General features: G+C 44.3%; 1 protein-coding gene across 4 annotated transcripts in view; it reads right to left on the bottom strand.

Moving 5' to 3' along the window:
* Positions 1-14,185: 14,185 nt before the first annotated feature.
* Positions 14,186-21,019, bottom strand: part of Sncaip (synuclein alpha interacting protein) — a 138,419-nt gene continuing 131,585 nt past the window's right edge. For all 4 annotated transcript variants that reach the window (XM_076555245.1, XM_006987480.2, XM_016006023.3 and 1 more), the window contains one exon: positions 14,186-14,748. In XM_076555245.1, the coding sequence (XP_076411360.1) occupies positions 14,664-14,748 (85 nt within the window). In that variant the 3' untranslated portion in view covers positions 14,186-14,663. The remainder of the gene's footprint in view (positions 14,749-21,019) is intronic.

Raw genomic sequence — 21,019 nt, 5'->3', positions numbered from 1 at the left:
CAGATTGTATATCCTGGTAAGAAGACGTGATCTCAAGATTGGTTGCAGGAAGTTTGTTTTGGTTGGCTCTTAAGATCATTATCCACAGAGGGGCCGGAAGAAGGAGTTGGCTGGGAAGATGGGCCAAACCCATGATTTGCTCTGGAGTTGAGGTGGCCTTTGGGAGTTGTCTAGAGCTGGGTAAAGGACTGGGCCTATGTGCTTACACACCGAGCAATCACGGGGTTCCTAAGGAGATACATATTTTTGGGGAAGGAGAGCCTCCTCAGCCAAGAGTGATCCCTGAAGAAGGACAACACCTAAGTGCTCTGGGCCAGCAGTACTGCCGGCTGGCCGCTGGGGAATATGTCCTTATATCACAGTATTACAGTATGGGATTTTACTTGCACTCCTTTCCAAATGAGCCAGCAAAAATAAGTTTAATTCTGGAACACAAGCCATGTTTTCATGACCTGGGAGTAAAGAGGAGGAGGGGGGAGGGAGGGAGGGAGGGAGGGAGGGAGGGAGGGAGGGAGGGAGGGAGGGAGAGAGAGAGAGAGAGAGAGAGAGAGAGAGAGAGAGAGAGAGAGAGAGAGAGAGAGAGATTGCTTTAGTCTAGTGGTCTGATGTGTATTATTACATCTGTTAACTGAATACATCAGTTGAGATTTGAATTTGATTGGTTCTACCAGAGGCCAGACACCAGTATTTTCTTAATAGAGTTTATTCAACAAATCACATAGGATACTATTCAGAGCTTAGGCAGCTATTCAAGTAAGTGACTGCCTCCTGCCTTTCCTTTTTTCCTTTTTTAAAAAAGATTTATACTTTTGTATGTGAGTGCTATTTACATGCATGCCTGCATGACAAAAGAGGGCATCAGATCCCATTATAGATGGTTTTGAGCCACCATGTGGGTGCTGGGAATTGAACTCAGGACCTCTGAGTTAAATTAGTTAAATTGAATATAACCTTGAATTTCTTTAAAAATTTGTCTGAATAGTTATGCCCTAGCATGCATATTTTGGCCCTGAACCTTCATGATGGTAGAATGATCTAAATTCTGGATTTTAAGAAGCCAGTGATCTTAACCGCTGAGCCATCTCTCCAACTTCCTTCCTTCCTTCCTTCCTTCCTTCCTTCCTTCCTTCCTTCCTTCCTTCCTTCCTTCCTTCCTCCTTCCCTCCCTCCCTCCTTCTTTCCTCCTCCCTTCCTCCCTCCCTCCCTCCCTTCCTCCCTCCCTCCTTCATTTCTTCCTTTTTTGCATGAAACATTTGTCCCCATAGCTAAATGGAAGTGCTGTGTTTAGGAGAAAGAAGAATTATATAAAAGGGGCAAAATACGAGTGTGAGGTAAGCTGCTTCCTCAACAAAAATTTCCTAAAACCCCTTGCTACGAACTTCTCTTCTCTCTGTCACTGGCCATATTGAGCCATATTTTTTTTTAAATTTTATTTTATAACTTAAATTTACATATCAGCCACGGATTCCCTTGTCCTTCCCCTGCCTTCCCCCGAGCCCACTCTCCATTCCCATCTCCTCCGGGGCAAAGACTCCCCTGGGGATTGAGTTCAACCTGGTAGATTCAGTCCAGGCAGGTCCAGTCCCCTCCTCCCAGGCTGAGCAAAGTGTCCCTGCATAAGCCCCAGGTTCTAAACAGCCAGTTCATGCACTGAGGACAGGTCCTGGTCCCGCTGCCTGGATGCCTCCCAAACAGTTCAAGCTAATCAACTGTCTCACTTATCCAGAGGGCCTGATCCAGTTGGGGGCTCCTCAGCTATTGGTTCATAGTTCATGTGTTTCCATTCGTTTGACTATTTGTCCCTGTACTTTATCCAATCTTGGTCTCAACAATTCTCGCTCATACAAACCCTCCTCTTTCTCCCCAATTGGACTCCTGGAGCTCCACCTGGGGCCTGGCCATGGATCTCTGCATCCGGTTCCCTTAGTCATTGGATGAGATTTCTAGCATAACAATTAGGGTGTTTGGCCATCCTATCACCAGAGTAGCTCAGTCCAGGCTTTCTCTCACCCATTGCCAGTAGTCTATTGTGGAGGTATCTTTGTGGATTTCTGGGGACCTCTCTAGCACTTTGCTTCTTCCTATTTTCATGTGGTCTTCATTTATCATGGTCTCTTATTTCTTTTTCTCCCTCTCTGTTCTTGATCCAGCTGGGATCTCCCGCTCCCCTAACTGAGCCACATATTTTAAGAGTATCTGGAAGTCTAAACTAACTCTGGTGATCTCAGACCCTGATGCTAACTTCTGGGACTTTTTTGTTTGAGGACCTACTTCATAATGTCGGCTCAATCACTCTGTTGAATTCATAATCATGCAGTGCCTGCTCATCTGACATTTTTGACAAGAAGGGAGCATCTTATTCTTCACTACAAACTTGCACATTTCTGCTTTCTAGAATTCCTTTGCTGACGGCTTCAATTACAGTGTGATGGTTAGTCTTGGTTGTCAAGTGGAAGTGTTTGTCGAGGGTCAGCATCCAGAAGCTGATAGAGCTGTGGTCCAAAGGGAGTCAGGCTTCATCTTGAGTGACAGCAGAATTTGGCAATGCCATCCCCATAGTCCTGGTTTTACAGATATAAAAAGGGGCAAGATTAAGGGGTCAAGGAATACTGCTTCTCAACTTCAGGAAAGAGCTGAGGCCAGGGAATGTGTGGCTTGGTCAGTGTAGCAGTAGCGCCTGCGTTACCACTAACCGTTCACCATGTCTGAGCGAAGGGCTGCGGATTAAAAAATAGAGACAAGAGACAGCGAGTCATTCGTACGTTTGGATGTCGAATGCCGTTTATTGAAAGAGGGAGGAAACCTTAAATACAGGCTTACAACACAAATGGAGGATCCCCTGAGGGCAGAAGTTCGCTACCAATGGTCTACATTCTAGACCCAAAGTTCTGCATTCTTGCATCTAAGTTGTTTACACCAAATACAGGATGCACCTAAGTTGTTTACATCACAAGCAGGATGTAGGAACAAAGAACCTCCGGTAAGCTCTCCGATGATCCTAAGCCGAGAAGGACACCGGCAGGGAATCTGAATAGGAAGGACACCTGGTCAGGCAAGCAAGGCTGCAGCCACTCACAGTCGGGGGTCAGGGCCCATGGCGCCCACAGGTCCCCCCTTTTTATTAAATGAGCTTCTGACTTAGGTTGCGTGGGACCAGCAGACCACCTTACCCGTCATAGAGACACTTGCCCAGGCCACACAAGTGCTCTGTCTTAGGTTGGAGGCAGCGGCCCAAGCATTACCCGTCTCTGAATACTCATTATCATACAGACTCAACCATGTGAGCTGTAGAGTGACTGCCGCCAAAGATCTCAAAGTGGCACTGGGCTTGCAATCTGTGCGACACAGAAAAGACCAGCAGGAGTCCTAACCCACCCATAGCCAGAGGGCTACAGGCAATTGAACCATTCCCTATTTAAACGAGCCTTACCGCAAATAGGAGTCCTGTAAGGTGGTATCCTGAGCAAATGGAACTTGAGTTTTAAATAATTTACAACTTACAAAGCCAATTATAATGTATAAAAGTGGAATTAAATTTATCATGCCCAATAAGAAGAAAGATTAACTAACTGTGGTAGCTACTTTTGCTGCCAGGGTCTCCATTGTGCTAGCTGTAGTAATCAATTATGAAATAGCAATCCCAGAAACAATAGCAGCAGTGGCAACAGCGATGTCAGAGTCTCTTCTGGAGCGTGTGAGCATCATCTGTGTCTAGCTGCCACGGTCCACTGGCATGGACACGGCTCCAGGAACACGAACCACCAAGGCCCATTTTTCTTGATCCCAGCACTACTTAGGCTGGCAGGTCTGCAAGAGAACAACTGAGAAACATAAAGAAAACAGAAAACAAAAACAGCAAACAAGGAGCAGAACTAATGGCCTCATTAATGGCTACATTCAGGCTCACAAATTTTGAGGTATCTTCAAAAAGGCTAGATGAATTTCAGGAGGCAAATAAATGTTGCACAGAGCCATTCCTGAAAAGTAGGTACTACACCAGCTTGAGGGGGGTTGCAAAATGCGAAAAGCTTAGCTGGCATGCTACTGTTAGCAAATGAAGTTCATTGACCTTCAGAGTTATCCTTGATCTCCAAGGTGTGATACATTCTCAATGTTTTTTGAAAAAAGTTACCATACATTACCTTCTGAAGAATCCAACCACATGGCTACAGTTCCTAGGCTTACAATAATGTTTGCCAAGGCTGGCCATATTGGGCTCTCAATCCCCATTGGCATCAGAAGGGGAGAGTTTTTTACGAAGGCCCAATAGGTCTCTGCCATGTTGGGATTCAGCAGCAGCCACAGAGCGTACACATCGTTCAGGAACCCACAGAGGAATTTCATTGTCCTGCGGAAAGACACAAACAGATCCCCGGGCCCACACCAACACTGGATCGGGTCCCCTCCAAGTGCCAGTAGAAAGATCTTTCCATCGCACCAGAGGATGATTTGCAACAGGAGCCCTCCAGTGCTTATCTGCAGCAGATACTCCAGCAGAATCCACCGATAAAAAATTTAAAATATATAAAACAAGGGAAAGAATAGAATGTGGAGAGGAGAGATGAGCCCCTAACTCCCCCCTTTTTACTTTAGCAATATAAGTTTTTAAGGTACGATGGCAGCGTTCTACTATAGCCTGCCCTTGAGGATTATAAGGAATACCAGTCTTATTAACAATAGAAAAATCTTGGCAGAATTTTGAAAATCCCGTACTACTGTAGGCAGGACCATTATCAGTCTTTATGCATTTTGGCACTCCCATGTAAGCAAAAGCATGAAGACAATGATTCTTTACATCCTTAACCTTTTCCCCTGAATGGACAGAAGCAAAAATTAGAGAAGAATATGTATCAATAGACACATGGACATGTTGTAATTTTCCAAAGGAAGGCACGTGTGTGACGTCCATCTGCCACACATGATTAGGTAAAAGTCCTCGAGGATTAACTCCCAAATGAGGAACAGGTAAAAATTCCACACAAGTAGGGCATGATTTAACTATCTGGATGGCTTGTTCCCGGGTTATGCCTGTATGATAACGGAGAGATCCAGCATTAAGATGATAACGCTGATGCAACTGAGTAGCCTTATCAAAGGCAGAACAGACTAATGTGACAGCCATACGAGTAATGGCGTCAGCCCTCTGATTACCTTCACTTAGAGGTCCAGGCAATTGAGTATGAGCTCTGATGTGGCCCACATAAAGGTTATGAGAGCGAGACCATATAAGTCCTTGCACTTGCAATAAGTATTCATGAATGGAAGAAATGGATGGTATGTAGGCTGTTGTTTCCAAAGGCATAATGGCATGTGCCACATATTGACTATCGGTATAAATATTTACACTCTCATCAGAAAACATCTGTAAAGCAAGCAACAGCGCCTGTACCTCTGCCACCTGGGCAGAAGTGCCCTGGACTTTTATTCTCTTGACTATGTTACCAGAAACCACCACAGCAAAACCACGTGAAGTGCCATCAGTAAATACCACACGGGCCTGAGGAATAGGAGTCATTTGTACTATCTTGGGAAATATAACAGGATGCAATTTAAAAAATTGACACACATCATTGGAGGGGTAGTGAGTATCAAACTGACCCTGCATGGAGCATGTCAATATGGCCCAATCATTATCATTAGCTTGCAACCATGCTACTTGAGACTGGGTGTATGGGGTCACCACAATATCTGGCTCCTTACCAAAAGTTTGAACACTGATCTTGATTCCCTTAAATATAATCTGAGCGACAGCTTGTGGATAAGGAGTGATGATTTTTGCTGGAGAAGCTGGGGAATGTACCCATAAAATAGGACCTGTTTGCCAAAACACTCCAGTAGGTGAATGAGTAAAACAAAATATCAAATACAATAAGGGAGAATTAAGATCTATATACTGTACGTGAGCCTGTTCCAGGGCCTCTTGCACACGTTGTAGGGCTACACGTCCTTCAGCTGTTAATTTACGGGGAGATGAAGGGTCAGGGTCGCCCTTTAAGACATCATACAAGGGGCGAAGCTGACCTGTTGGAATTTTTAAAATGGGCCGAAGCCATTGAATATCTCCCAGAAAGGTTTGGAAATCATTAAGTGTGCGTAGCTGATCCATACGCAGAGTAATCTTTTGTGGGCGTATGCCCGTGCGTAACAATTCATGACCTAAATAATGATAGGGAAAAGATACCTGTACCTTTTCTGGGGCTATCTGTAAATTAGCCAAGCTAAGAACCTCTTGTAAATAAGAAAAGGCATCAAAAACAAGTTTTTTATCTTTAGCAGCCATTAATATATCATCCATATAGTGAATTATATAAACACCTGGAAAAGCTTTTCGAACTGGAGCTAGGGCCAAAGACACATAAATTTGACATATAGTAGGACTATTGGCCATTCCTTGAGGCAATACCACCCACTGATATCTCTGATAAGGTTCCTTAAGATTCTCTGAAGGAACACTGAAAGCAAAGCGAGGACTGTCCTCGGGATGCAAAGGAATGGTGAAGAAACAATCCCTCAAGTCAACCACAATTAACTGCCAATGCTTAGGAATTGCCACAGGGGCAGGCAGGCCAGGCTGTGTTGCTCCCATGAGAAGCATGGTTTTATTTACAGCTCTAAGATCCTGTAACAGCCTCCATTTTCCTGATTTCTTTTTAATAACAAATATAGGTGAGTTCCAAGGTGAAGTGGAAGGAATGATATGTCCAGCATCTAACTGCTCCTTAACCAATGCATACGCAGCCTCCAATTTTTCCTTAGCAAGGGGCCACTGCTCCACCCATACAGGGTCATCACTCTTCCAAGTGATTTTTATCGGTTGTATTATTGAAGGCTGCTGTGCAGTGACCCCTACGGAAAAGATCCTAATCCTCTAGTATCGCCAGGACCCCTAGTGACACAGTTTTTGTCTGCCGCAGGGAGCGGGTCTCCTTGCAACATTTTCCCTAAGCCTTTGCCCGGGCAGTAGCCCTGACTCTTCAGCATCTGTTGTACAGGCTGTGTAGTAAGCACCGCTCCCATGCCATCCAACACATCCCGTCCCCACAAGTTCACTGGAATGTCAGGTAGCACAAAGGGTTGAAAAGTTCCTGCATGACCTTCCTCATCCTTCCAATTTAAAAGTAGCTTGCTCTGTAATGGCGACTGAGCTGTGCCGATACCTTGTAGGTGAGAGGTAGAATCTTTAAGGGGCCAAGCTTCGGGCCAATGTTTTAAAGAAATAACTGAAGTGTCAGCGCCAGTATCTAAAAGACCCTGAAAATTGTGATCATTAACTTTTAAATTTAGCATGGGTCTTTGTTCTAAGGTGGAAACCCAGCACGCTAGAGGGCCCGTAGAGCCAAATCCGCCCTCACCTCTGTGTGGTTTAAGAAAAGGATTATTAGTATGAAAGCGGGGCATCAAAAGCAGTTGTGCTATGCGAGCACCCTGGGGAATAATAGTCACCCCTTTACCAGCCTCAACCATGATTCTAATTTCCCCTTCAGAGTCTTCATCTATCACTCCTGGAATTACTCTAATACCTTGCATAAGAGCACTGCTCCTGCCCAGAATCAGTCCTAAAGACCCTGCAGGTAGTGGACCCATAACTCCAGTACCGAGAGCCTGGGGACCCATCTGAGGTGTTAATACTGTTCTGGTGGAGGAGCAGAGGTCCAATCCTGCGCTTCCAGGGGTGCCTCTGATAAGGTCTTGGACAAAAAGGGGTTCCTTCGAGGAACAAACTGGATGGGATGGTGGGAAACTGGGGATGGGACAGGTGTATCCAGGGCTCCGTACACCTGGCTTTGGGGGGTCCGGAGCGGACCCCGCTGCCCGTTTCCCGACGGCGGTAACCTATTTCCCTGAGCATCAGCCTTAGATCGGCACTCATTACTCCAGTGATGCCCCTTTTTACATCGCGGGCAAAGTCCCGGTGTCTTTGCCGTTGCTTGGGCTCCAGGACAATTTTTCTTAACATGACCTTGCTGGCCACATCCAAAACAGGTTTTTGGGCGGTTTCCTCCAGAATTAATCCCCCTCATGGCTGAGGCCATTACCTGTCCCATGATGTGATGCCCATCTATATCTCTACATAGTTTAAGATAATCATTTAAGCTCTTATTTTTATGAGGCCTAATGGCCTCCTTGCAATATTTATTGGCATTTTCAAAGGCCAGTTGCTTTACTATGGGCATGGCTTGATCAACGTCCCCAAACACTCTCCCTGCTAGTTGAAGCAGGCGATCTACAAATTCTGCAAATGGTTCTGACGGCCCTTGAATGACTTTAGATAGTTGTTCACCAGCAGCTTTATTAGGTAGCCCTTTCCACGCTCTGGTAGCGGCCACACTAATCTGTGCATAAACTGCAGGATCATACAAAATCTGTGCTTGTAAAGTGGCATACTGCCCTGAACCCGTGAGCATCTCAAGATTACGAGCCGGGAAGCCTGCAGCAGCATTTCTATTAGCTGTAGTTTGACAATGTTCTTGAAACTCACTCCTCCAAATTAAATAATCCCCCCCAGAGAGAGCGGCGCGACACAGCTGCATCCAATCGCTAGGGGTGCAATTTGAGGCAGAAAAAGATTCAAGTATAGCGATGGTAAAAGGAGCATGGGGCCCATATGACATCACAGCTTCCTTGAGCTGTTTGATGCTTTTAAAATCTAGAGGATTGTGCTCCCTTTGTCTCTGCCCTTGAGCATTTTGAGTCTCTATAACCGGGTAAGCAACTCCCCCCGTCAATCCCTCCATGGGTGCGGAAGGAAGGACCTCCGTGTTGCAAAAGTCAGGATTATAGGTTGGAGGTCTATCCTTGCGAGAAATCTGTGATTTCCCTCTTAGGCATCTAGCATCCTTTTCTGATCTGACTTCTACATCATCACCCTCTAAAGATGACTCTGCAGAATCGGAAGACGACTCTGCCGAATCAGAAACATCAGAAGTTTGAAGGGTTCTGAGAGCCTCCTCTATCTGAGACTCCTCCAACACAGTTTTAGCTTCATTTAAATGTTCTTGGACTTCAATATCATCACTAAGCAATGCATCCTTAACCAAGCGCCACAAAGAAAAAGTAGCTAAGGATACGGAATCATGTCCTTCTTTATGCAAATATTTCTGTAAGTCAACCTTGACCTGTTCCCAATCTGGTATATTAAATCCTCCGGAGACCAGAAACCAAGGACTAGCATTCTGGAGGATTTGAACAAAATCTTTAGCCGTCTTGCTCTTAATGATAGTGCCTTGCCGCCTCAACAGTCCAATTAATTGTTCCTCGAGGAGCGACTGTGAGCTAGTAGCACCCATTCCAATCCACTCTTACCGTAAAATGCCGGCCGGCCTTCCAAGAGTGTCCGTCAGCTGGTCCTTTCTTTCTCAGATCTCGGTAGGAACCTCCATTTGTAGCAGTAGCGCCTGCGTTACCACTAACCGTTCACCATGTCTGAGCGAAGGGCTGCGGATTAAAAAATAGAGACAAGAGACAGCGAGTCATTCGTACGTTTGGATGTCGAATGCCGTTTATTGAAAGAGGGAGGAAACCTTAAATACAGGCTTACAACACAAATGGAGGATCCCCTGAGGGCAGAAGTTCGCTACCAATGGTCTACATTCTAGACCCAAAGTTCTGCATTCTTGCATCTAAGTTGTTTACACCAAATACAGGATGCACCTAAGTTGTTTACATCACAAGCAGGATGTAGGAACAAAGAACCTCCGGTAAGCTCTCCGATGATCCTAAGCCGAGAAGGACACCGGCAGGGAATCTGAATAGGAAGGACACCTGGTCAGGCAAGCAAGGCTGCAGCCACTCACAGTCGGGGGTCAGGGCCCATGGCGCCCACAGGTCAGATCCCCTGTAAAGAGGTCTGAGAGGTCATTGGTAATCTCTGAAGGTAAAGTCTAAGTTACAATGGAAACATCAGAATATTACAGCTAGTAGGGCTAGGGGACATCTACTGATGAAAGCCGCATGCACAGGATGGAACTGGCCCAAGAGAAAGGTGACATGGTTACAGGCAGTTCTGGGGGGACAGCAGTGGAGGAGGCGAAGGAACTGAGCTACTAAGTCCTGATGGAGTCCTAAAGTTACATCAGCGGGCCCAGATGCCAGACACGGAGCTGTGGGGTTGGATGCTTTCCTTACTGGATTTTGGTCTTGCTTTGGTCTAATCATTCTTGCTATGCTACGATTCTTCTGTTTTCAGGTGGGAATGGTTACTCTGTCGTTCTGTGTTGAAATCATACAACTGGTTCTTAGTTTTTGTTGGGAGCTCTCACTTTTCAGAAATTGCTTTTAGTCTCAGATGAGACATAGGCTTCAGACCTTGCCACTGTTAGAATTGCTAAATAATGTTGGAAATTTTGAAGTTCGATTATTTTTTGTATTATGAGATGGCCATGAGACTTTGGGGACAAGGACTGGAAGACCATGATTTAAAGTGATGTGCTTAAGTGACAAGTTGGCATGGGTTAGGTTATTGTGATTAACCATATTTGTCAACTTGATGGAATATGGAATCACCCAGAATACTACCTTCTGGGCTCACCTATGAGGGATCATCTGAGTTTGGTTAATTAATATGGGACAATTTGTCCACTGTGGGTGACAGTTCTCTGGGCTGCGATCCTGGACTGACTACATGAAGCTAGCGGAACACTAACATTCACTGCTGTTTGCTTCCTGACTGTGGGTACAATACAACCAACTTCTTCAAGCTTCTACTGCTTTGATTTTCCTGCTCTGATTGAACCCCGCTTCAGAGTGGGAGCCAAAATAAATGCATTCTTCCTTAAGTTGTCCTCATCAGGGTGTTCTACCTCAGCAGCAAGAAAAGAATGAGACAAAGCCTTTCAAGGTCTTATGAACAAAGGGCAAGGAAGAACGAAACAAAAGAGTTTGGGAGGTGACCTTAAAGAGAGTTGAGAGGGAGGAAAGAAGGGGAAAGGGGTTGGGGAAAGAGAAAAGGAGGGCAAGGAAGAGCCAGATGGAAAAAAACAAGAAGGAAAGGGAGATTTACGATATTGAAAGGAACTGTCAGTGTCCGTTTACCAACATCTATAATATGATGCAGAGTTTTGCTAAGATTAATAGATTTACTGGTTCAATAGAAGGCAGGAATTAATTCCATGAGAAGTCATACAAAACTACACAATGGTTCATGGGGGGAAGCCATAAAAGCAAACCCAACCTATCTCCAGATGAGTCATGAGCAGCAGACAGGATGAACTTCATTTTATGGGGAAACAGTACTGGCTGCTGCGATGAATTCCTTATACTCACTTAGCCTTATCAGGGTAACAGACTCTGATATGGGAGGCATGAAGGATAAGCATTTCTCCCGTTTGTATCAAGGGGGTTCTGAGGGGTTTAAGCACATTTGCATCATTATCTTTTTCTGTTGTGAGTCACCCTCTTGTGATGGTCCCTCATTTTTTTTTTGTGTGTGTGTGTTGTCTTTTGAAATGGCATCTCACTATGTGGCCTGGAACTTGTGATTGCCCGGCTTCTGACTTAGAAATGCTAGGATTACAGGCATGTGTCTCCAAGCCTGGCTTGACTTTTCACTTTGAGAAGAAAAATTCTTAAAATATTAAGGTGGGGTGTAGTTCAGTGGTAGAGCATTTGCCTAGCACGAGTAAGTCTCTGAGTTCCGTCCTCGTCAACACACACACACACACACACACACACACACACACACACACACACACACACACACACACACACACACACATCTTATTTGAAGACCGCCTTGAGAGTCTTATCCCCACCACCAAACCCCTGATAAACACCTAGGACATTCTCATTAGGAGTGAGGTCTTGACACTGTTTAACATGAATAGCAACAGGAATTCAATCTGCTGAGTGTGGTGAGAGTTTAGTGTCCTGTTATTGTTTCTGAGAAACATTCTTAATTTGATGTGTTGAACTTTGGCAATACAGGTCCCTTTAGAGACATAAAAGAAGCCAGTCTTTACAAGACGCTGACAGATGCTGTGATTGTTTTTACTGGGGAGCCAAGTTTCCTACTCTGCTGCATGCCATTAGGCATGTTGCTAGAGCTCTGCTCATTTTACTAGCCCAATGGGAAGGGGAAGTTGAGGTAGGAGCCCTAAAAGTCTGCTTACTAAAAGGAACCACGCTTGCTCCCACTCTTTCTTAGCATGCAAATGTGTTGCAATTCCTAGAGAAAAACAAGTTGTCATTTTCATTGTTTATCTGTTGCATGAAACTTTGTGGCAAAGAAAAGTCTCGACTAATTTCAGCCCTCTCTAACCTATCCATTTCCTAAGGAATTTGGGCAGTCAAGACATGTCCACGGATGACAAGGACCAGTATTTTCAGTGACCGGCAATGCCGTTAACGAGAGTGTGTGTAGGTTTCAGGCCAGCTTCTAGGGATCTGTCTGCTCAACCTTTCTGGTTTACTCCTTCCGTGCTCACCATCCTGGGATCGACATGTTAATTCTGTGCAGTTGGATTGCAGGGTTTTCTGGGTCAAAGTTAGTTCAAACTCTTGACATTTTCTTTGCTCTGTTTTGCCTGCATGTGTGTCTGTGCACCATGTGCGTGCCTGGTGCCTGCAGAGGTCAGAAGAAGGTGTCAGATCCCTTGGACTGGAGTTATAGATGGTTATGAATCACTATGTGGCTGTTGGGAACTGAACACTTGTTCTCTGTAAGAGCAGTCAGTGTTCTCAACGGCTGGGACATCGCTTCAGCCCCTCTTTGCTATGTTTAGCTACCTGTATTGCTTTAAAAATCTTCAGGGTACTCAGACCCTTCACTTTTTACATTTAAGAATGGTACCGGGACCTCTTGGGGATAGACAGAACCCTATCAGGCTCTCCATTCTTGCAGGCCACATTTTGGGCCAAGAACCACGTGTTACTTCATTATGTGGCTCCTGTGGCCTCGTTTGCATCAGGCAGGAAACAGGAAGGCCCATTTCATATGGGCTTGCCTAGTGTCCTCTGTTAGAATGTCAAGCACTAGTCCACAGCAGTGAGATGTGAGGAAGCAAAGCAGGCAAACAGGGCAGAAGTGGTGACTTCCCCAAACAAGACACAAGGCATCTTGTTTGAATACAAGGCACCATGAGAATTGACCCTAGGCTATGCAGTAGCAGCCACTTGCAGGACTCAAGTGAGGACACACTGAACTCACTGAAACTTACAGGCACGTTGCATTGTAGACTGGAAGGAACCTTCTTTTGAGCTGTGTGTGGAGGTTGTTCTTACCATTGTCCTGATTTCCCAAGAAGGCAATGTTGCTCGTCTATGACCAAAGAGCCGTCCATGGCCTTGTCCCAGGAAGATAGTGTAGCATAAGATTGAAGGGTAGTGCAGCAAGGATAATGAACGGGCTTTTTACCAATGTCTCATCTAGTGGTGTAAACTTTGGACACAGAACATAAGTGTCCTCAAAGTTGCATTTCTAATCTATAAAACGGGGATGGTGATATCGCCACATAGTGGCGGGTGCATAAAAGACACTCAGATATTAACTCCTTCTATATGTCATTGTAGCTCATGAAATGAAGTTGGCCCACATTTGCAATCCTAACCTTCAGATTCAGACGTTTGGCTTGCTCTGTGTACTGGGGCCCACGTTCCATGGCAGGGACATTTCGAAGAGTCACTAAAGCAGTGTGCGTGCTCCCTCCTGCTGGTAAGAAGACATTCTGTTCCTAAGTGACAACCTGACAGCCTTTCATAGGCCGTGCCAACACTTTGAAAATAAAACTCTTGTAACTTTCAACAGAAATGTATTTTTCCATGATAATATGAACCTTCCTCTAAGTCATTGATTACAGGGATTAAAGGGGCTACGTCAACAAGAAAGCTGTTGTGAACTTAGGCTCCACGCTGTCTCCCACAGGGATCAGACAGCCTCACGCCTGTGTTGCAGGCGGAAAAAAGTGACCCAAGAAAGGACCAAATCTTTAGTTGTCGTTAGTGTTTTCCCATGTCAACGCTGCATTTTGAGAAGGCAGAAGGACAGCTTGCTCTGCATACTTGTCTGATCTTTCTGTGCTTAATGAAGTATAGAATGTTTTATTTGACCCCCACCCCAGGAAACGAGATTAACAGCCCAGTTTGTCCTTAATATCAAGTATCAGCAATCAAAATATTTCCAGACCCTTTTAAAAAAAATCAGACGGTCACAGATTTAATAGGAAGTAGATGCCCCGTGCTCAGACGTGGCTATTAACAATGTTTAATTTTCTTTATTAAAAAAGTAGAAATGACAGAAAAACACTCTTGACAGAAAATAATACCGGTGACCTAGCCTCACTGCGCTGAACCAAAGCTGCCCTTGTAACGGAGGAACGAAATATCAATCAACACTAGCAAATCCTCATGCAACTGCCAAAGCACCAACGGTGTCAGAGCCTGGTGGATGTGCTTTGAGAAGGCTGAGTCAACCAAACATCAAGGGTTTCAATGCATATGTTGTCCAATCACGTTTTCAAATAGCATCTTAAAAAAACAAACAAGTTCTACATACAGTTACGGTCCAAAATGTATCTTCTAACAAGTCTCAGGTTATAAATTTAAGGCATCCAGATATTCTGCTCTGCTGGTGAGGTGTTGTTCTTGTGGTCTTACTGCCACAGTGGACAGTCTCCAGTAACTCCCAATGGTGGCTGGAGGGCATGTGGAAGACTAATAAGAAGAGTGACTCATAAGAAGAGTTCCTTTGACTCTGGCTCAGCAATGTGCTTTTTGTTGTAGGTTTTCTTCATGTTTCTATTGATGTCATTATGCCTAAGTAGAAGAGAAACCACAGGCCAAAATTAGATAAAACTATGGTCAAGTTACAAGACGATGCTGCTAAGCAGCTCACCAAAAATGGAAATTATCCATCCCCAAACCATCCTGAAGGGCACTTCATTCCAGAAGGCAAATTATTTGCTTTTCCTACAAACCACTGTTTAAATGTAATGAAAGCAACCGTCATGTAAAAAACGCACACTCACTGAATACTTTTGACTTTGGCTGCAGGAGCAATTTCTGAGCCACCCTGACTGGAATCCAGGTACTCTGTAGTCAAGGGAATTTTATCAGAGACAAATATCATAGGAAGGATAGTGTTGCTGGTAGAATGGAAGCAAGAGTTTTTTTTTTTTTTTTTTTTTTTAATAGTTTTCTTACAAGGAATCATTGGTGACACTTTGAATTCCACAGGAAGCCGGAGTCTTGAAAGTTTGAAAAGAATGCTTTTATGGATGATGGCTGAGTGGCATGTTGAAAGTCTACAAATAGGTGAAGATACGGGAAATAGAAAACTCAGAAACAAGAGTGCTGCTTCCTGCTTAATACTTACTCTCTGCTAGATCTGTGGAAGAAGAGGACAAAGGGACAGATGTTCTTGTATAAGTGAATTTTTCCTCTGGATGAGATACATTCATTTTCCTGAGGTATTAGATGCATCCCATTTAAAAGCTTCCACAGAGCTGCTAACCTGTGCTCCTGGGCAAGCCTGTCCACTACCAAGTTCTTACTGTTGCTACACAAGATACAATCAGATGCTTCTGGTAATGGTTCTAACACTTGGATGAAGGACAAGTCTAAGAGTGTGGCTTTGTGACCTCAAAACCACGCTTGCTTACTGGCATGGCTTGGACATGGTTGGAGCGTGTCCCCTAAGGGCTCATGTGTGTGAACTTAAAAGTGAGTATGGAGCTTAGAGAAGGAAATCTTGGGATCCCCCCACCCCTGATTGAGTCCTTGTGGGTTTATAAGAAGAGTCAGTCAGGGGATGTAGTTCAGTGGTGGAGTGTTTGGCCAGAAGGCATAAAGCCCTGGGTTCAATATCCAAACCCTCAGAGAAAAAAAGGAGAGGGGAGGGGAGGGAGGGAGGGAGAGGCTAAAATAGGACTTCCTGTCGCTATGAACTCTTGAGCCAGACTGTTCAAACTCAAATCCTGGCTCCACAATTTATAACCATCATTACTGTGTAATCTTGGGCAAGATGCATAATCATCTATGTCTATTTCTAGTTTGCAAAATGTGGATAATAATAGTATGTGTCATAGATATCATTGTGAAGATTAAAAGAGCAGAGATGTGCAAAGCGTCTGGAATATTTGCCGGGCTATTTTAAGTGCACTCATGTTTTTATCGTCTATAGAGGGATGCCAGTAGATGATAGGGAAACTGACAGTTTCTATGAACATTGTATTTAGAAATACAGAATACTGAAGACAATTTGAGAGAAAAGGGCACAGTCGATTCAGAAGAATATGAAGAGTGGATGGAGGGGGTGGTGCAAGACATAGACAGCTTCCTTATTGATTAAATTTGTTCTTGGACAATTTCATACACGTATATAATATGTTCTGATCACTCTCTCCCTCAGTTCTCTCTTCTCTCCCCCGCTTTGTATCAGTGTGCCTCCCCTCCATCTCTGCTAGTTCCTCTCTGAGATTCATGCCCTTTGCTTTTGTTTTGTGACCCACTTAATTTAAGCAGGACCACCGGCATGAGCATTGAATTAGAGCAATCCACTGAGGCGGTTACAACAGTAACTACTACACATCTGAAGGCAGCGATCCCTTCTCCTCAAATCTACCAGCAAACAGTTCAGTAGTAAGGGGTGGGGTCCCCCCAGCCCTTCCTCCATATATGCCTGACTGTTGAACAGCCAGGTTTTTTTTTTTTTGGTTATTATTACTCATGTGTATTTATATAACCTTGATGAAAATTCCATTAAATAAGTTAAAAAGTTTAGTTCTAGGTTAAAGACACTATAGTTCATACTTTTTGAAAGGGCACCTTTGCTTCAAGATAGGGTATGTTAATTTGAACACCCTCAAGAGAATCCTCCTTCTGCAGGAAAAACCTAGTTTGATTTAGAGAAAGCCAGGTCCAAACCAAGCAAACTGTTAATTTGAGACATTCAATATGATAATAATTCAGTATTCCCCGAATCCTTCAATTATTCAATCTCCAATTGCCAGAATTCAAAAGAACAAAAATGGGTAATTCTGGCACGAATCATTGAGATAATTGTTGTGCCTTGATTTCACTCTTGGATATGAAATTGCATTCTGAGTGACCAAAATTGAAAAGGAGGAGAGACTCATATTTAAATAACTGGTTTTCATGTACTCCAGGGTGCTGAATCATCTAGGCACACGCTGTATTTCCACAGCACGTGGCGATCCCACAGCAACTTACGGGATCAGTGTGCCATGGCCTGCAGCCCACCACATACTCCCTTTGCTAACCAAAAGAAGAGCTTGCTAAGTATGTCCTCTCTTACACTTTTACTTGTAGCCTATCTACACAGTTTATCTACTGAAAGGTGGAACTGTGGTTCTAAATTAAATGTGTATTGTAATTCTCAAATGGAAGCTTACTATAGAAGGGGGATATAGGATTCAAATGTATCCAAAGGGCATACATAATAATACCCCACCCCCATAGGATAACAGAGACAAGATTTTGCTCTGCTTTCTTTTCCTACTTTTACCTCCTTTTCCTCTGTTAGGTTCTTTTTCTTTCCAAATATTCTATAAGCCTCTTCTATATGCCAGATACCATACTAGATACTGGGAGTACAAGGGTTCTCTCAAGGGTGACTGTGCTCATGAAGCTCTGGTATTGCCTTTTATTTCTATTAACCTTTGAGTCTCTTCACTATGACCTGTCTAAGTTTAGAGACCATGCCTTACTTTGGGAAAGATGTGTCTTTTGTGTATGGGAGTGCACGTGTGGCTATATGTTTACATAAGTACAACTGTGTAGGTGCAGGTAGGCATGCACATGTGTACACACGTGTGTGGAGGCCAGAGGGTCACCTCAAGTGTTGTTCCTCAAGAGGTGTCTAAAGCCTTTCCTGAGTTTGGGGTGCCTTGTTGGTTTGGGGTTCACTGGTTTTGGTTGTCTGGTTGGCTATAGAACAGGCTGAGTCTGCCTGTCTGTTGACTACAAGGCCACACCACCATGACTGACATTTCATGTGTGTTCTAAGTTCAAGTCTTCTTTACTGATTGGGATATTTTCCCAGTTCCCCTAAATATGTTCCTTATTGATAAAGATGTTGAAAAGAAACGTGTGGCCTTGTCAGCTAGGGGTGGTGACACACGCCTTTAAACCTGGCACTCAGGAGTCAGAAGCAGGTGGACCTCCGAGTTCTGGGCCAGCCTGATCTACAAAGCAAGTTCCAGGACAGTCAGGGCTACACAGAGAAACACTGTCTTGAAAAGAAAAAAAGGAGAAGGAGAGGGAAGAAGGAAGAAGGCAGAAGGCAGAAGGAAGAAGAGGAAGGAGAGGAAGAAGAAGAAGAAGAGGAAGAGGAAGAGGAAGAGGAAGAAGAACAGGGAGAGGAAGAGGAAGAGGAAGAAGAGGAGAAGGAGGAGGAGGAGGAGGAGGAGGAGGAGGAGGAGGAGGAGGAGGAGGAGGAGGATTAAGCTATTTTCCCAGTTCCCAGACAGAGAGACAGAAGTGGGGAAGAGGTGTGGCAACTCACAGAAATGGCCCAGACAAGGTTTATATCTGTGTTGATTTCAATCAATCTATATATCTCTAAAATTCAGCCTTCAGAGAGGTTATGGGTGGGCTCTGTTCTCATAATATTCAAAGATGTCCTGACTTATGGTGTGGATATGACACTGGAGGATACATCTCTTCTTTGGGCTTAATTCACAGCTGGAACCTTCAGGAGTAGGAAAAACAGAAAGGAAATGGAGAAATGAGCTTTTGTCTTAGGATTTCTGATTTTCATTAAGTCGGGGTCAGCATGCCAAAGAATGCATTCTGATGGGGTGGTTTTGGTTTCCAAGGAAGATCTCTCCTTTCTCCTCTCTATGAGCAAGAGCTCACCAGTGGCGTAGTGGACATCAGTCCCAGCCCTAGGCCAAAAAGATCATTCTCTTTGAAGCAGCATTGGGCACTTTGAGATCTATGCAAAATATTTGACATTAGCTCTTGGCTCTGGATGTCTAATTCTTAATGTGGTTAATCCATGGGTAATAAAAAGCATTCTAAGAGTTTTGACTGCTTCATGTCTTTTTGAAGGACTTCTCTACTGCTGGTGCTAGGATTGGGGTATCAACCCTTCAGGAAACAGTGCCACATGGTCAGAGGGGATGTGACTGGAGATAGCCAAGGTCTGGAATAAGCTCTCTCAGGCAGACTCAAACTGGCAAATGAATACTTCATTGGCATCTTAAGACCAGAGATTGCAAGTATTCCCCAAGAGTTATGAAAATGCCTAGTCAACTTATGTAAAAAAACAAAACAAACAAACAAACAAAAAGATAAATCTGTTTCCTGTAAATCAAGTCATCTTCCAGAGTTGATATGCTGAGGAGGCTGTTCAAAGCAATGAGGATGAAGCTAATTTTAACGGCCACTGAAATTCAGACTCTTTGCTGTTCACCCTGTGATTGTAGCCTTGTATAGAGCTGAATGACAGTCTTTAAAATGCTGTATTTATTGTTCCTACCTTTCCTTCTTTCTTTTTCTTTTTTGTTTTCTTCCTTTCTCCTTCCTTCCCTCCTTTCTCTTCCCTCCCTCCCTCCCTCCCTCCCTCCCTCCCTCCCTCCCTCCCTCCCTCCCTTCCTTCCTCCTTCCTCTCCCTTCCTTTCTCTCCTCTCTCTCTTTCTTTTCTTTCTTTCTTTTTTAAACAGGCTTTCTCTGTATAGACTTGGCTGTCTTAGAACTCGCTTTGCAGACCAGGCTGGCCTCAAACTCAGAGATCAACCCGCCTTTGCCTCCCGAGTGCATGTGCCACCACTACGAAACTCCCTACTTTTCATTGACAAACTCAAAATGAAATGCTTGGAAACCAGGCTGGGACTCCAGAGTCCTGGAGCTGATGCCACCATCTCATGTCTGCTAACAAGAGGGTCAGAAGCAGGGGGCTGTCAACATCTCCACCCAAAGTCGGGGCAGCCCTCCACCATTTCAAGGAACCACTTGATCTTCTAGCAAGTTCTTTGGTCAAGATTTGAAGTCACCACTGACAGACAGATGAACACTTGCACTCAGGTAAATGCTGCAGGCACCAGAGTTAATTATATATTGTCCATTTAAACCTTTCATGCTAGCCCCAGTTCCTCCGAGGAATCTTTATTTCAAGTAGAGGGGCATTCTTGGTTCATCTGTGGAGTAGGCTAGGTTTGTGTTATCTGTGTGCATATGATGCAGAGCGAATAGGAAGGATTCATTCTCTCCAATGCGAGAAACAAACATCAAACAAACAAACTAGACTTCTTTTTCATGGAAACCCATGTTAAACTAAAACCATAGTAATGTATGTATTAGGATATAGGGCAGTGAGAGGAAGAGGGCTAGATGCTTATTTAATACACTGACTATACATACATATTGTTTGGATTTTCTAAATGTTTGGCAATGAATTCAAACTTGTCACTAAATCTCCTAGCTCAGTGACTGAGTCTTCAGAAGGACTGTCCCGTAATTGCAGTAGGAAAAGCGCTCTACTCATCCGAGTGGCCCCATAATCTCATTTTGTACTCTGAAGTTTTGTAATCCTATTAGACTAAAATGCTCAGCTTTGTTCCTTTCCTTGTAAAAAAGAAAGACCGGGTGAAACATTTCTGGCAGGAAGAATCTGTTGTAACACTAATTATCTTGTTCCCAGTTGCTGTAGGAGCCTGGAAGAAATGAGAAGCATTTTCCTCTCTGCTCCCAGGGAGTTTGCCAAGTCTTTGTGCTTCCTTGTCTCAGGGACAAAGGCAGAAATTTCCAGGCACCAAGACGACACATGCAACCCAAGACGGGCACGGGAGAGTGTGTAAGCATAGGGAATGAGGCTGAGAGGCACAGAAGATGGGGAGGACCAGTGTCTGAGAGGACGCTCTTCCCTGTCCCTTTCCCATCTCTAACACTGGCACTGAACGGGAGCCTCTGTCCCAGGATGGCTGGAAGCAGTCCTGACCCTGCATTTAGACTGTCAGCTGGTCACTAGTGACTATGAGGAGTCTAAGGCTGTTCCTTCAATGCATTGAATTAACGAGACCCCGAGGATATTCTCTAACATGATTAATATTTGTTTTCCACCCAG

Source organism: Peromyscus maniculatus, chromosome 19 (assembly GCF_049852395.1).
Source record: "Peromyscus maniculatus bairdii isolate BWxNUB_F1_BW_parent chromosome 19, HU_Pman_BW_mat_3.1, whole genome shotgun sequence".
Taxonomy (NCBI): Eukaryota; Metazoa; Chordata; class Mammalia; order Rodentia; family Cricetidae; genus Peromyscus; species Peromyscus maniculatus.
The sequence above is the reverse complement of the archived record's forward strand: the minus strand, read 5'-3'. Positions and strand labels throughout refer to the sequence as shown.